Source organism: Polypterus senegalus, chromosome 17 (assembly GCF_016835505.1).
Source record: "Polypterus senegalus isolate Bchr_013 chromosome 17, ASM1683550v1, whole genome shotgun sequence".
In the NCBI taxonomy this organism is placed as follows: domain Eukaryota; kingdom Metazoa; phylum Chordata; class Cladistia; order Polypteriformes; family Polypteridae; genus Polypterus; species Polypterus senegalus.
In genome coordinates this window covers 10,929,132-10,945,442 of record NC_053170.1, presented here as the reverse complement: position 1 = coordinate 10,945,442, position 16,311 = coordinate 10,929,132, and the positions used below count along the sequence as shown (strand labels likewise).

General features: G+C 46.4%; 1 protein-coding gene across 2 annotated transcripts; it reads right to left on the bottom strand.

The window, feature by feature from the left end:
• Positions 1–778: 778 nt before the first annotated feature.
• ghdc (GH3 domain containing) lies at positions 779–16,311 on the bottom strand. 2 transcript variants are annotated; one of them, XM_039739997.1, is made up of 10 exons: positions 15,428–16,311; positions 9,985–10,292; positions 9,700–9,896; positions 9,316–9,609; positions 4,880–5,177; positions 4,102–4,291; positions 3,772–3,843; positions 3,550–3,683; positions 3,346–3,434; positions 779–1,349 (listed from the first exon to the last, which is right to left on the bottom strand). In XM_039739997.1, the coding sequence occupies exons 2-10, from the start codon at positions 10,274–10,276 to the stop codon at positions 1,128–1,130; spliced, it is 1,788 nt and encodes a 595-aa protein (XP_039595931.1). In that variant the 5' UTR covers positions 10,277–10,292; positions 15,428–16,311; the 3' UTR covers positions 779–1,127. The 2 variants fall into 2 exon arrangements, with proteins under 2 accessions (XP_039595931.1, XP_039595932.1); XM_039739998.1 differs by having other exon boundaries at positions 15,821–16,311.

Here is a 16,311-nt window from a genome sequence, read left to right as displayed (position 1 = left end):
GCCCTGATGGTGCCCACAGCTGAACCAACTTTACGGGACGGACCTGGCACTTGCTGGAGATTTCTTGGGCACCCTGAAGCCTTCTTCACCTCTCTATCCTAACTCGGTCAGTATGACAGAGTGACCTCCAGCCTTGTCCTCCTCGACACTCTCACTTGTGAGGATCACTTAGATGACGTCAGCAGGTCCTTTTGTGGCAGGGCTGACATGCAGTGGTTTTATTGGGCTGAAGTTCATTTTCATGGCAAAGAGGGTCTTTATAATTAATTGCAATTCCCCTGATCACTCATCAGAACATTCTGGAGTATATACAGATTGCTATCATAAAAGCTGAGGCAGCAAACTTTGTGAAAATTCATATTTGTGTCATTCTCAAAACTTTTGGCCACGACTGTACATCATTGACCACAGTGGTCCACAGAATTGGCGATACTGATGTATACACCTGATTACTGGTCTTCATGATTGACCACAATGGATTACATCAATGACCACCGAGCTCCACACCGCTGACTAGACTAATTAACACAAGTGGCCTCTGGTCTATGTGGTTGACCGCATTAGTTCACAAGATGACCACCCAGATCCACACAAATTGCTGTACTGGCCTACATGATTGACCACAACACTCCTTACAACTGACCACTAATTTACATGATTGACCCCACCAGGTCACATGATGACCACCCTGTTCCCACACAAATGGCTATACTGGTCTGCATTCTTGACCGCTCTGAGCATCGTGACTGACCACCCTGGTCCATATGGTTTTTTGGAGCTCACCTACAAGAACCCCAGGTTGACAGGTAGAAGTTTCAGGGTGGGAAAGGGATGGGTGGTCTCCGCTGTGCTTCCTGCTACTGGATACTGACTGGTGTGACCCAAACAGTAGTAAGGAGCCCCCACGCAACTCAGCCATCTGTGCCCAGCATGCCTTGACCCACCTCACCCCTGCCACCCCCTACCCTGCTGGACATTTTGCCCCCTGATATGTTCAATTCCAGTAAACCCACTGGTGGGAGCAGGTGGTGGTCTTGTCACTCGTACAGATGTTTTGGACACCTGGCAATTTGTTTAATGGTCTATGGTGGCCCTGACTCTTCACCCTCCTCTTCCTCCACGCAAGACTACGAGATGATTCTGCTTTGAAGGAAAGAGACATGCTCCCTTCGACGCAGGACACGGGGGACTTCCAGGCTGGCAGGGGTCCCCGGGCACTCGTTCAGAAGATGACGGTGAAGCTCCCGGAATGATCCACCTCGGACCAGCTGCACCTGAGCGGGTCCAACGCTGCCCCTGAAGCGTAGCGACTTGTATGTGGCCGACGTCTCCTGGAGGCTGTGGTCGAGCTGTAGGGAGAGGGGGAGAATTGGGTGGGATTAAATGGGGGGGGCGATCTGAGGGGCACAACAAAAAAAGTCAGGATCTCCCTCAGCCCACCTGCTCCCAGGTGGAGCAAACGGCGGGCAGTGAGTCTAAGAGGCGGGTGGACGAGAAGAATGAGAAACGTGGCAGACACTGAGAGACGCCACAAGTCACCACACAAACCTGTGCTCGGCGAAGCCAGCCAGCTTCCTGTGGCAGGAAATACAGAAATGTAACCGAAACGAGATGAAAGGGCGCTGGGGCGGGGGAGGTGATGCCGATGACGCTGGGCACCCAGTTACCGACATGCACCTGAGTGCCTACCACTGCAAATTCTCATTGCAATAATCATCCAGGGGTACCAGCAGCTGGCACTGGCAATGCTCATCATGAAGGGAAAACTGCCAGTGACTGCTGTTACAATCGAAGTTGGCATCATCGGGATACTCCAGCCAATGAGTGAGCATCAAAGGAACGGACACACAAAGATTGGCACCTCCGGGCATTAGTCAAGCTTCACAAGGCACTTCAGACCAATCACAGGGCTACACTTTAGAACAGAATCCAATGAGAGGGCAGCAAAAACTAAGAGGAGGGTACTAACTGGGGTTACAAAGCAATGGGTGGGCACAGTTGGGGCACCTTGGTGATATGTAGGCAGTGATTGACCAGGGCACAGCAAACCAATAAGAAAGCAGCCCAGGGAGACAAGCAATGAATGCCATGGGTGCCATACAGCAACAGTCTGCCAACACTGTGCACCTCAGTGCCACAGGCAGACACCAATGGGCAGTAAATAAACTGAGAGGACAACATCGTAGACCATAAACCAATGAGTGGGCAGCGCAGGGCACAATTAAGCAATATGGACAACAGGGACATCTGAGAGGTCTAAGAAGAGTAATTACCAAGGCCACAACCCAAGGGCTGGGCATCACATATGAATAACAAAGCAAAGGGCAGGACAAATCAGTGAGAGGGCAGCACTGGGGAGGAATTGATGGGCACTTAAATGGTATATACGTGTATATATTGGTGTCACTATGGTCTACAAACCAATGAGAGGGTAGTGCCAGGAACCAATGAATCAGAATTATGGGGGTGTAAAGCAGAGAACAGGGATCATTGGGTGGCTCAGTGCCATGGACAGACACCCATGGCACCCAGATACTAAAAATCAGTGAAGGGGCAACACTGCAGACCATACACCAGTGACAGGGCAGCACATTGGAGCATCCACCAATGACAGGGCTACACTGGGAAGCCCACACCAATGACAGGGCACTACTGGGCACTAAGCAGCAAGGGGCAAATGGAGTTGGGCACCTGAGTGGTATATAAAGATGATTCACCAGCACCACAAACCAAGGGAAGGGTATCACTGCAGCACTGGGCATCATAAAGTAATGGGCAGGAAATGCAGGGCACCCAAGTTATAAATACACAAGTATCACTAAGTACCACAAGCCAATGAGAGGGCAGTGCCAGAAGCTAATGAACAAACCTCATGGGTGCCATAAAGCGATGGGCACATAACATTGGGCCCCTCAGTGTTGTAGGCAGGAATCCTGTGACAATGAGTACTAACGTCAAATCCAATACTGGTGAATACAAACCAGTAGGAGGGCAACACTGGCATCCTCAAACCAATGTGAGAGGAAACAAAGGGCACCACAAATCAATGAACAAGCAATGGTGTAGACTAAGATGGAGTACAGTGGGCATCACCAAGATGGGGAAGGAGAATAGTGGGTGCCACAATGTAATGAATTGAGTAGAAAACTAAACTTGGACATCAATGCTGGATGTCATCTCAGTACAGGGTGGCAGTTTAGTTCTGCAACCCTGGCAATCACAACAGTGGGTAGGTTGGCATCATGATGGTACAACAAAATGCCAGTTCGCCGTGCAGTACAACAAGCAATGTCATGGGGTACACACAGGTTTTGTGGTTCATTCTCAGCGCCCACTCCAACACACCTTTAGCCTCTGGTCCTCTGACAGATTCCTGATGCCCACCAGTTCAACAAAGACTTCATAATGGTGATCGGACCCCACAGAGAAAGACCCTGGAAAAGAGTCAAGAGTCAAAAAGCTAAGCCTAAAACAGAGCGGCTCACTACAGTGCTGAATGGGTGGCCGACCCGCTTAGGAACACGTGTGACCAGCAGAACCTGTGCCCACCTGCCAGGCTGCTCTCAGCACAGCCGTAGTCCACAAGCTCGGCGCCAGCCCACTGTCTCACCGCACTCTGCAGGGCCTGCACGAACATCTCCTCGGTGGTCTGCTCACCGCGCAAGTTCAGAGTCTGCCCACGTCTGAAAAGAAATTACCACGCAGACACATTAAGTCCCGTGGATGCAGGGGCTGGTATGAGGCACATATCTGGCCAGCACTGATGCCCACCTGTACTTGAACTCCACTATGGGACACTGGTTATGGAAGCCTGTCACCTTCACAACATCGCCAGTGCGGAACCTGCAATTGGAAATTAGGAATTAAAATATGACTGGCTGACTAATCAACCAATTAGTCACCAGATATCAATCTAGTGCCACCTATCGGGCATTTCAGTCAGTTGATGGGCTTCACTAAACTTAAATGAGCAGAAATAGAAATGAAGCAGTGCTCTGCTGCCACCTAGTGGATACAAGTAGATCTTCATCAGCAGGAGAGCAACAGCATAAACAGCAGCTGAGCTGAAGAGGACAATGAAACGAAAACTCCTGGGCCTACCTGCACAGGCCAGCGACACCGCTGACCACCAACTCGTAGACGCTGTCCACCTCCACCTCATCCATGAGTAATGTTTTAGGCTGCTTCTCTTTCCATGAATTATCTGGAATGAACTCACAGAATATGGAGCCTGGGCACAACAGGTATGTGGGGACAGGCTTCTCAGGCCAGATGTTCACCCCGACCAGCCCTGCACATCACACAAAAGGCAGATGTTAGAAAGTCCTGACCCTGTACTACTGATTGACCAGTATGGGGGACCAAGCTGGTGCAGTAAGTGACAAAGGGGCCATGTGCTTCAAATCAGAAAATCCAAGAAGGAGGCAAAAGGGTCCCTTGGGCATCGGTGGCGTCTACTAAAGTCAATGGATTTATATTGTGTAAATCGAGAATACAGACTGCTTGTTGGACTCAAGACTCAAAGCGGATGCCTGGTCAGTGGGCATCATTAACTAGACTTGACCAGAATAAGAAGTACTAAATAAAAGAGATGGCACCAGAATGGCCCTCCGCTACTGGAGAGGGGCAGCCTTATGGCCCTCAGTGCCAAGCAGTGGGCAACTCTATGGCTCCTATGCACTGAAACTGGCAGCTCAATTGCTCTCCAGATTTGGAGTCGAAACACTGAAATTGTAATGGCCCTTGAGGAGAACCCTGGCATACAGGTGACCCCTTAGGCTTGGGAAAGCCAACTACCCTTTGAAAACGAGAGCCACAGAGTCCAGTGGTCCCTACAAACCAGATCACCCCGAACACCTCACTTGACACCTCCGCTGACCTTCTGCCACAGTGTAGACTGGTGAGTAGATGGGCACGTCTTGGCAGCAGTAATTCTGCAAGATGGCACCATACAGCTGATTTGGACCAATCAGCGTTGCCGCCACTAGCTTCAGGTTGGGCCAGAGCCGGCGAGCGATCCCACGAAAGCCCTTCTCAAACTCCAGGCACAGATCGTCGGCTCGGTGGGCATCACCGTAGAGTAAACCATTAACCTGCTGCCGCAGGTCCTGCTCCAGTTCCAGCCGTTGGCTGAGGGTGCCCACTCGAATGTCTTCAATCAGCTCCTGCCAGCGTTCCTGTGAATGCAAAGGGGCACAGCAACAGTCAGAGACCTGATGCCATCCTAATATTGGCATATTTCTATATATATATATAAAATCCAACATCTGTCTGTCCGCTTTTCACGAGAGAAGTACTTAACAGATTTAGATCGGGTTTTTTTTCTAGAATTTGCTTGAACATTCTGGTTGAGTCTGCGACTTCTCTCATTGTGCTAAGTATCATAGCTCGCTTGCTGCTGCGATATATTCGCGCTAATCCGAGACAGAGGGGGCGGGCCGAGAGGAAGGGGGCGGGGTCATCCTCACTCCTGCGCTAGCCTCGCGGTGTCTCTTACTTCCGGATTTAGATCGGGTTTTTTTTTTTTCTAGAATTTGCTTGAGCATTCCGATTGATTTTGACTCCTCTAACGGCTTTAAGTATCATAGTTCGCTTGCTGGAGCGACATATTCGCGCCAATTCGACAGACAGAGACTATGGGCCAAGGGGAGGGGGAAGCGTGACGTCAGGAGTGGAGAGCTGGGCGGGGCTCTCCTCACTCACTCACGCGCCAGCTTCCGTTCGAGTCGCTCTACCCCAAGCCACGTTTTGGAGCGGAACTTTGCACCCGCTTAGCCACTGATACCTGCTTGTTTATTGATTTTTAAAGTTTGTCCCGTTTCACTACTACGCGGGCGGTAAAAGGGGGGCAGCTAGTTAAAATTAATAATAAAACAGAAGAAGTTGCAAGGTGGAGAGGTCAAGGCATTAAACTGTAAGCACGGGGATGCCAGTGCAGTCCCCACCGCTGACTCCACACGTGTCCCTTCACTTACTTGGGGCTCACTTGTAAAAACAGCCAATGCAGACAATTATGGTGAACCTGCATCCGTGGCGTAGCTCGAGTTCGTGCAGCAAAACTGTTCAAAATTACTAACAATTGACCCATTGCTTTTAATATGGCAAAGCATTATAAGACAGTGATACATTTTTTAAGGAAACACTGATGGGAGGAAGGAGAGGCAACAATATGGGGAAGGAAAAGGGCCCTGAAAGAATATATAAAGAAAGACGAAGCAACGTTTAAAATACAACATATGACTGAAGATCAAGCAAAAGAAAGGATGGCAACAGAACAATGAAAAGGAGCTGACAAATAGACAAAAGGACTTGGGTTGGTTAAACATACTGTGCATGAAGTACTACCGACAAATGCAGCAATGTATAAAAGGCGGGTAGCAAAAACCTCGAAATGTCCGAGAGGGAATTGTACAGAAGTGAAAACATCTGCACATGTGTTTTGGCCCTGTGAAAAAGCACAAGAAATTTGGAAGGGTGTATCAGAGAAATGGGATGAGTTCTTAGGAAAAGAGGATATTACAAAGGAGGGGGGTACTGTATGGATTAGTGGGTAAGGATCTGAAGGAGAAAATGGCAAAAAGTCAATGGAAACTAATTAACATAGTTAAAGAAAATATATGGTGGGAAAGGAATGAACTGGTGATACAGAATAAGAATGTTTTAATTCAAAGACTGTTACAGAAATGTGAGAGAGAAGCAGAGGAGGCATGGAAAATAAAAGAAGATCGATCGAATAAGAACAAGGTATGAAAGATAAAGGTAAAGACTATTTTATAGTTTTTTTGGGAAAGACAAAAGAAAAAAAAATTGTGTCACAGTGGTGAAAAGGTGATGGGTGGCAGTGGATTAGCAAATTGGCCAGACTTTGTGTGTGTGTGTGTGTGTTCAAAGCTAAGACACTGAAAAGAAATATTAAATGTAAGTGAAAAGGGGGCAAGCAAAATAGTGTTTGTCTTAAGTAATGGATTGTAGACATTAAAAAAAAAAGGTCGAGTTCGTGCCGCTCGGTGCTTCAGTTTGCCCCTCCGTCATATCTGAATATGTTAGCCTAGTTAAATAAAAAATTAAAATAACGTATAGAGAGAAATTAAGATCAATTTTGCATAGATGTGTCCACATATAGAGAAACAGCAATAGTTTTTCATATATAATTATTTATAAGCATCAACTAGACATGAATATAGCACAGACGCACTGATAAGCCCTGTTCCCATTGTTAGTTTAATATAATTACGCTGCGAAAACCACCAGTATGGTGTGCAAGTGATAGGTGGGGATATTTTCTGCGCAGAGCAGGGTTGATAACGAAACGAAATTATAAATTAGTTATCTTCCTAGAAATGATCATCGGCGTAATGTTTATTTCTGTTATTGTGGTGAATTTCAACTGCTGTATCTGATGCCGTCACTGAAGGCCAGTCTGAAAATGATTTTTGAAACATTTGTGGATAAAAATCAGAGAATTTTACTTTTTTTTCCATTCATGGGTGATATTTTTCCGAACCCTGCTGCTTACGCACGAATTTGCTGAGCCTTTTGGCCAATAATGCCGCCCCCCCAAACATGTATACAGTACTTATAAAGCGCCTTAGAATGGGTATGTAACACCGAAATGAGCGATTTATCTGATTCAACCCCACACACGATGGCTTCTTCAGAAAACGTCACTTCCTACAACAAAAAGTCGGGAGTGCTCGCCCCTTAACTTTCTCGTATACTCAGCTATGGGGATGGATATTTGAGGAGTAAACCGCAATAATTTTATATTATGTACATTAAAGAACCACCAATAACAAATCAAATCAAATGAATAATATATTGAACAATTATTATAAAAGGTTGAATAAATTCGGACTCCGCGGCTCCATGAGTAAAAGTACCACTTCCGGTTAGCGGAACTAGCCCAACAGTTGATAGAAATCTACGTTTTGTACCCTAATACTTGCATGCAACATTTGGTTGACCTGAGTGAAAGTGTGCTCAGTTTATCCGGTTTACACACACACACAAACAATTCCAAAAACGGTATTTTCGGACTCAGGGAAGACGGTCTAAAACGTCGAGATTCACCCAAATCTCGAAATGGAATTTTTCGACGATTCCAATGCTTTCCCAACACTTCGCATACGAAAAAGTAAAACACAAAAGTGGCAACCCGAGCGATCCGCGGTGAGTGGCATCTGCACAGCGTCTCGTGAATGGCACTGCACACCGACCAACTTATGAAAGGCACCACACGAAACACATCGCCTGTTCGGAATGAGGGGATTGTCTAAAAGTGCTTTTATACAGAAGGTCTCAGTAAACTGCTTCATCATTATACACGCATTGACATTAAAATAAAGATAATCAAGGATTGATATATGGTGACCAGAATTGTTTTGGGCCAATCCGGGGACATGGAGGTTGGGGGCTAGAGGAGCGTAGAATCACATAGAGATCACGAGTTGGGACTCCAAACACCACAGAGAACAAAGCGAAAGCTTATCTCGTGGTAAAGCACGGCCTCCGTCAAAACACCGCGCACGCGCGCCGACTTCAAATTATCGTGGTGATGAGATACTGTACATTCAAAAAAAGTGAACCTGCTGAAACCGGGGACATGTTTCTGAGTGGGGACAGTTGCCCGGAAAACGGGGACGGATGGTCACCTTAATTAATATGAAATGTGCCAACTGCACATTAGGAAAGGAGCTATAAAAAGCAAACAGCTGCTCTATAAAACAACTGGATGAAGATTAAAGATCTTAAACTGAGTGCTGTGAGATGAAAGGCGCTGTACATAACCAGTCATTACCGGTCCGACAGGCAACAGGGTGAAAGGCACTATATACAGAAAAAGAGATGTCTATGAACTGGCCAGAGATAGAAGGCACTATAAACAGATCGCTGTGTTCTCATTGTGAATGACTTTGGCACTACATAACAGCACAGCGCTTTTAAAGTTCTTTATGATAATAAAAGGCGCTATATAAAAAATAAACAGTACAAGATAAACTTCCTTTTGAAAGGCACTTAATTCAGATGGCGCTTCTTGTGAAAGGTATGATTCAAAACCCAAACTCTTCATAAATACGAATGACTGTGTCTGGCCAGAGAAAACTTAGTGAGCGGCTCAGTTTGTGAGATGCCATGAGACTGGTGCCACTGTATATACGGACTGTTCTGTGCCAGTGTCTATTGACTTGTCTGGATTAGATGGCTAAAATGGAATTTACAACATCTGGGTAACCTGCTGGGTGTTTACTTGTAAGGCGCTACATCAGAAAAAATAAGTTTGCCAGAAGCTTCCCCATCTCTTGCTAACTCGGTTACCTGCAGGGTGGCAAACGCAGCACACAGCTCTCGAGCGCTGGCAGCCTCTAGTACTTCCAGCGTGGGGTCCTTCAGTGCCAACAGCAGCTCCACATAGAGGGCATCTCGCTCATCTGCCATCTGGAAAGGGGCAGCATGCAAGCGGCGGAAGAGCCAGGAGCCCACCGAGACTCCGGCGGGCATCCAGGACTCTGCCCGCCTCCAGGCTGATAGCCTGCCAAAGCTGGCACTTCTCTGCAGAAGCCACGTGCTGGGGAAGGCATGGAAGGTGGCGTCCATCCACACAGTAGAGCCCTGCAGGATAGAGACAGACGAACCCCTTAGGGCATCTGGATGATCATAACGCGCCCGACATACCAACCCTGGGCTGTCAGAGAGCCTCACCTGTAAGAAAAAGTGCACGTTGGCTGCAGGGGTGCAGAGGTACACGTGGTCCCACTCAGAGGACGGCGGTCTGAGGGTCAGCGTGCAGGGCCTCTCCGCAGTGAGCACCTCCGGGACCCCCTGGATGACTCTGTGGATGAGCTCAGCGTAGTCGCCATACTGAGTGAGGGGGTGAAGCTGGCGAAAGGAGTCAGCGTCTGGAAGGAGAAGAGGAGAGCAGAATGTGAATAACGGGTGGAGTTGGGACTAAAGGTCTCTGATAAAGATGGCCACCTCCTCACCCACCTGTCACCTCCTTGAACCTGTGCCGCTGCCCCCATTCCGTGTGCTGGTTCAGCCGCAGGTGACACAACAAGCCCCCCTCCTGGACCCTCCGCACGTCCAGCGTGCTCGCTTCCAATAGACGCCTCTGGCGATGGCCCAGCCAGGCTACCATCTTCATGGCCAGGTAGTGACCAAGCAGGGCGGCCACTGGCCGCTTCTGACCCCTCCATAGCAGTGCAGAGACAGTCAGCAGGAGCAGCAGAAGAGGTGCCAGCAGCCACGCCGAGGGCCACACGTCCTGTAGGGGCACCATGTCGCCAGCGGGGTGGCTGTGAGAACAACGAGAACACAAAAGAGGCTCACGTCAGCTAAGGGACAGCTTAAACAAGAGGAAGAAAAGGCCAAGAGTCCTTATAGAGCAGCAATGCCCACTTGTGCCAGCCGCCATACCACCTGAAGCTCAGCGCATTCAGGCCCAGCCAGTACTGGGATTGGAGACCATCTAGAGGACGGGTGTCAAACTCCATTAGAACAATCAGACGAGGACAGGCCATTCAGCCCACCAAAGCTCGCCAATCCCCTCCACTTAATTCTTCTAAAATAACATCAAGTCCAGTTGTTAAAGTCCCTAAAGTCTCACTGCCCACCACACTACTTGGTCACTTAGTGTCTAACGTTCTTTGAGTAAAAAAAAACGTCCTCATGTTTGTGTGAAATTTCCCCTTAACAAGTTTCCAGCTGTGTCCCAGTGTTCTTGATGAACTCATTTTAAAGTCTCTGTCTTGATCCACTGCACTAATGCCCTTCATCATTTTAAACACTTCAGTCAGGTCTCCTCTTCATCTCCTTAAGGCTCAGCCCTTTTAATCTTTCCTCATAACTCATCCCCTGTAGCCCTGAATCAGCCTCGTCGCTCTTCTCTGGACCTTCTCCAGTGCTGTGATGTCCTTTTTGAATCCTGGAGATCCAAACTGCCCACAGGACTCCAGATGAGGCCTCACCAGTGTGTTATAAAGATTGAGCAGAACATCCTGTGACTTGTACTGCACACATCAAGGCGCTATATAACCTGACAGTCTGTTAATGGCTTCTGAACAGCGTCGGGAAGTTGATATCTTAGAGTCCACTACGACTCCTAAGTCCTTCTCATAAGGCGGACTCTCCATTTTCTGACCTCCATTGTGTATTCAAACCTCACATTTTCACTTCCTACGTCTCATTCTTTACATTTACTGACATTAAATTTCATCGTCCACAAGTCTGCCCAAGCCTGTCTGCTTCTGAAGTCCTTCTGTGATGATATAACGGATTCCAGATTATCTGCTGATCCACCTATCTTGGTATCCTCTGCTAACTTATCCATCCATTTATTATCCAACCTGCTATATCCTAACTACAGGGTCATGGGAGTCTGCTGGAGCCAACCCCAGCCAACACAGGGCGCAAGGCAGGAAGCAAACCTATCTAAATCATTTCTAGATATTAAAAATAGCAGCGGCCCCTGCACTGCCCCCTGCTGGTCACCACTCTTAACATCGGCCAGTTCTGATGAGGTTCCTCATATCTTCACCTTCTGCTTCCCGTGTCTGAGCCAACTCTGCACCCACTGACACAACACACCCTGAACTGCCACTTCTTGTAGTTTGATGCCCACCCTCTCAGGTGGCACCTCATCAAACGCTTTCTGAAAGTCCACATCAATAATCTCATGAGCTCCTCTCTGGTCGTATCCTTTTGTTGCCTCCTCATAGAATTTCAGCGTGTTAGTAAAACTCGACCTCCCTCTTCTGTCCCCACGCTGACCGTTCCTAATAACTCCTGTCCTCGCCAGGCGTTGCTCAACCGTATCCTTAATAATTCCTTCCATTCTTTTTCCTGTGATGCACGTTAAGCTTACTGGCCTGTAGTTGCTCTGATCTGCCCGCTCACCCTCTTTATATAACGGGATGATGTTTGTTATTTCCAGTCCTTCAGAGTCTCCACGTGCGCAGTGACTTCCTATAAATATGTGCCAAGGGTTTCTATCTGCACTCGCCAGCCTCATTAAGAACTCGAGGGCAACTCTGATGTGCTCCTGGTGATTTGTTTGATTTCAGCTTATTTAATCTCAGCAGCTCTTCTCTCTCTTTACAATTTCCAAATCCCTCAGCACCTCTTTAGTAGTCCCTGTTACCACTCGGCGGTTATCCACTTGCTCACTTGTGAAGACCCCAGAATAATGTAAGTTAAAGTTGAAGTTGGGACGTTGTGTAAATGTAAATAAAATCAGAACACAATGATTTGCAAGTCCTTTTCCACCTCTATTCAATTGAATACACTACGAAGACAAGGTATCGAATGTTCAAACTGATAAACTTTATTGTCGTTTTGCAAATCTTCACTCGTTTTGAATTTGATGCCTGCAACACGTTCCAAAAAAGCTGGGCCGGGGCAGCAAAAGACTGGGAAAGTGGAGGAATATTCCAAAAACACCTGTTTTGAACATTCCACAGGTGAACAGGTTCATTGGATACAGGCGTTTGTCATGATTGGGTATAAAAGGAGCATCTCCAAAAGGCTCAGTCGTTCACAAGCAAGGGTGGGGCGAGGTTCACCACTTTGTGAACAACTGCGTGGGCAAACAGTCCAGCAGTTGAAGAACAACGTTTCTCAACGTACAACTGCAAGGAATCTAGGGATTTCATCATCTACTGTCCATGATATTTTCAAAAGATTCAGAGATTCTGGAGAAATCTATGCAGGTAAGCGGCAAAGCCGAATACCAACACTGGATTCCCGTGACCTTTGATCCCTCAGGCGGCACTGCATTAAAAACCGACATCGTTCTGTAAAGGATTTTACCACGTGGGCTCAGGAATACTTCAGAAAACCATTGTCAGTTAACACAGCTCGTCGCTACAGTTACAAGTGCAAGTTAAAACTCTACCAGGCAAAGCGAAAGCCATATATGAACACCACCCAGAAACGCCGCCAGCTTCTCTGGGCCCGAGCTCATCTGAGATGGACTGACACAAAGTGGAAAAGTGTACCTGTGGTCTGACGAGTCCACATTTCAAATTGTTTTTAGGAAAACATGGACGTCGTGTCCTCCGGGCCAAAGAGGAAAAGGACCATCCGGATTGTTATCAGCGCAAAGTTCAAAAGCCAGCATCTGTGAAGATATAGGGGTGCGTTAGTGCCCATGGTATGGGTAACTTGCACTTCTGTGAAGGCACCATTAATGCTGGAAGGTACATACAGGTTTTGGAGCAACATATGCTGCCATCCAAGCGACGTCTTGTTCAGGGACGTCCCTGCTTATTTCAGCAGGACAATGCGAAGCCACATTCTGCATGTGTTACAACAGCGTGGCTTCGTAGTAAAAAGAGTGCGGGTACGAGACTGGCCTGCCAGCAGTCCAGACCCGTCTCCCATTGAAAATGTGTGGCGCATTATGAAGCGCAAAATACGACAACGGGAACCCCGGACTGTTGAGCAGCTGAAGTTGTACATCAAGCAAGGACGGGAAAGAATTCCACCTACACAGCTTCAACAATTAGCGTCCGCAGTTCCCAAACGCTTATTAAGGAAAGGCGATATAACACAGCGGTCAACATGGCCCTGGCCCAGCTTTTTTGGAACGTGTTGCAGGCATCAAATTCAAAACGAGTGAAGATTTGCAAAACGACAATAAAGTTTATCAGTTTGAACATTCGATATCTTGTCTTCGTAGTGTATTCAATTGAATAGGAGTTGAAAAGGATTTGCAAATCATTGTACTCTGATTTTATTTACGTCTCACACAACGTCCCAACTTCATTGGAATTGGGGTTGTAGAATTTAGTGTTACGGTGCAATAGTGCCGTGATTATTGTGCAAAACCAAAGTTAGACTGGTGCATAGTTAAATGAGGCAGTTTGTTTGTTTGTGCTACTGCCATCTTTACTTTCTTTTTTTATACTTTCTAATTTTCCTACTTCCATATTCTTTAACTTTCTCCACATGTGTATCGCGTCAACGTTTTTTTTTTTTGAGCCTTTCGAATTCCACTGCTTTCATAATCTCTAACCTGCTCTGCATGTGTATAGCGCCAGTGTTTGTGAACGTCTTTATGAAGTTCTACTTTTCTGTCTTTTAATCCTGAGCCGGATCGGACGTACTTGTTCCGGACTGATAACTACTTTCCTTATTTCCTGAATTTGCATCTAGATTATTCTTTATCGCTCTTTTTCCTCTCCAACGCTTTTGAGTCTCTTTTCTCCGCTTACGTATCATTTATAACGTATTGTCCTTCTACGCTTTATATGCACCGAGAGCCCTGGATCTGTGTGTGCTCAAACCCTTTAGACGACTAGATGTTTTGCTGCCTCTCGGCTTATTTGATATTGATTGTAAGTACGGCGTGTCTTGCAAGAATCTCATGTTCTACGTCATCGCGAGACGGTCCTGGGTCAATCTCTTGGCACAAAGTCTCATTTTTGAGGTCCCCGCAAGACGCTCTGTGGCCAATCTCTTTCATCTCGTGGTTTCTTTTAAATGCCCTTCCGTGATCTTCTTATTCAAGGCAAAACAAGAACAACCTTCTCATTGAAAAAAAGGAGCTAACAAGAGAGGAGATGTAGTAGGAGTAGCAATGCCAGTAGAATGCATAGTAGTTGATCTGTTTTAATTTGCACAAGAGGATTGTATTATTATGAATGGCCTTTACTTTTTGCATACAAAATGAGTGCTTTTTAGATTGTTTAAAGTTTAATAATAATTTGTGTATGGCATATATGTACGAGACAATCAAATTCTCAATAAATAAAGTACATGATATTCATTGCATGTAAAGTTGCGTCTATGTGAATATTTCTCTGGAAAGGGGTCCATAGCTTTCATCAGATTCTTAAAGGGATCTGTGACTCAAAAAAAGGTTAAGAATCACTGTTCTATAGGTTGTGCAACAAAATATTAAGGATCCCGTTATTTCTGTCCTTGCCAATTTCATTTGTGCTGTTATTTGAAACATTCTGTTTAATTCAAAAATTCTAAATCAAAGTCTAATTTTTGGTAAATACTTACAACAACGACGGATGTCAATTACTTTTGTTCTTTTCAAGTTATTTCGGAGACAAGTGTGGGTTTTTCCTTTGTAGTGGAGGGGTTACCAACAAATTTGTCCACGTCTGTATACAGTATGTGCTAATCATACATTTATATATCTGTGATTCAATCAGAAGGAACAACCCTGATTAAATTATTCAAAAGGATCGATTCATTTAAATTGATAGATCAAAGGAATCGAAAGGCGCGTCACTATCTACCACAGCAAAGCCCATCTATTCAATACAGCGACCCTCATAGTCTGTCTTATTCATTTTTAAAACATATGTAAACACGAATATGAGGCATTGTTATATTCGCAGTCGAAGTAAAGCGTCAGACAGGTAAAGGGAGAATAAAACCCGCACATTGAAACAAGACGACAACAACGACGTGTTACCTTTGGAAGTCTACTTCCGTGTTGTGATTTGGCGGTTTCCCGTACGGCGTGCGCAGGCTCACAGCCAATCAGGTAACAACGTCCATATGACAGGGACGAAGGAGTCTCCAACAGGAATGCAGGGCCGGCCCATACGGCAGGTACTTTTTAAATCCACTTTAAAGTGCAGTAAGTGGTCAGAAAGCGCCGTGTCGCGTTTCGCGATGGTCCGGCTGTAGTTTGACGAAGATTTGTCAGGTCGACTCCGTCCTGTCCCAACACAAGAAACGTTCGCGACGTGGCCGCCGTTTTTAAAGTTGAAATCGGAGGATAAAAAAAAAAAAACAACAGAAAAGAAGCTCGAGCTAACTCTTTACGGAAAGTATCGAAAATGCAAGGACTGCATAGCCTTACTTAAAAACAAAAGGGAAGCATTTCTTTCCAACGGATGTTTCGACTTTCCTCCGCACGACAGTGACCCTTCGCACCGGGATGTGCTTCTTTAAACCGCCCTCTTGTGATCGGCCAACTTAACTTATAATGGCGAGTGGACACTAGATGTCGCTAAAGTGTAGAGCAGCTAAGCCCACAGCCCCCACGCCGTTGAGCGAGAGGCATCACTTCAACAGGTCTGCATTTTTACAGTTATGCTGGCACGTTTCCACCCATTCATATGATAGGGCATACATGTCGGTGCATAGTTGGACTTTCAATAGGCGCTTTCCCATCCCAGTAACTTTATCAAGAACCTCATAAACTTTTGTAGCATCCCCACTGCATGTACTCTGGCCATTTGTAGTTCTTAGTACTGTTTTTTTTGTAGCAAATACTTCAAGCTATGTACTTTTTATTCAACCAAGACCTGCCAAAGGTGGGGTGCAGAACAGTGCCAGCCGAAGCCCTTT

What these genes read in the sequence shown, in the direction of transcription:
- ghdc (XM_039739997.1), bottom strand. Translation starts at nt 10,276, where the DNA reads ATGGTGCCCCTACAGGACGTGTGGCCCTCGGCGTGGCTGCTGGCACCT. An exon ending in CTGCGTTTGCCACCCTGCAG is followed by an intron (nt 5,178 to 9,315) that starts GTAACCGAGTTA and finishes TTGCATTCACAG; the next exon opens with GAACGCTGGCAGGAGCTGAT. An exon ending in TGCTGAGAGCAGCCTGGCAG is followed by an intron (nt 3,435 to 3,549) that starts GTGGGCACAGGT and finishes ACTCTTTTCCAG; the next exon opens with GGTCTTTCTCTGTGGGGTCC.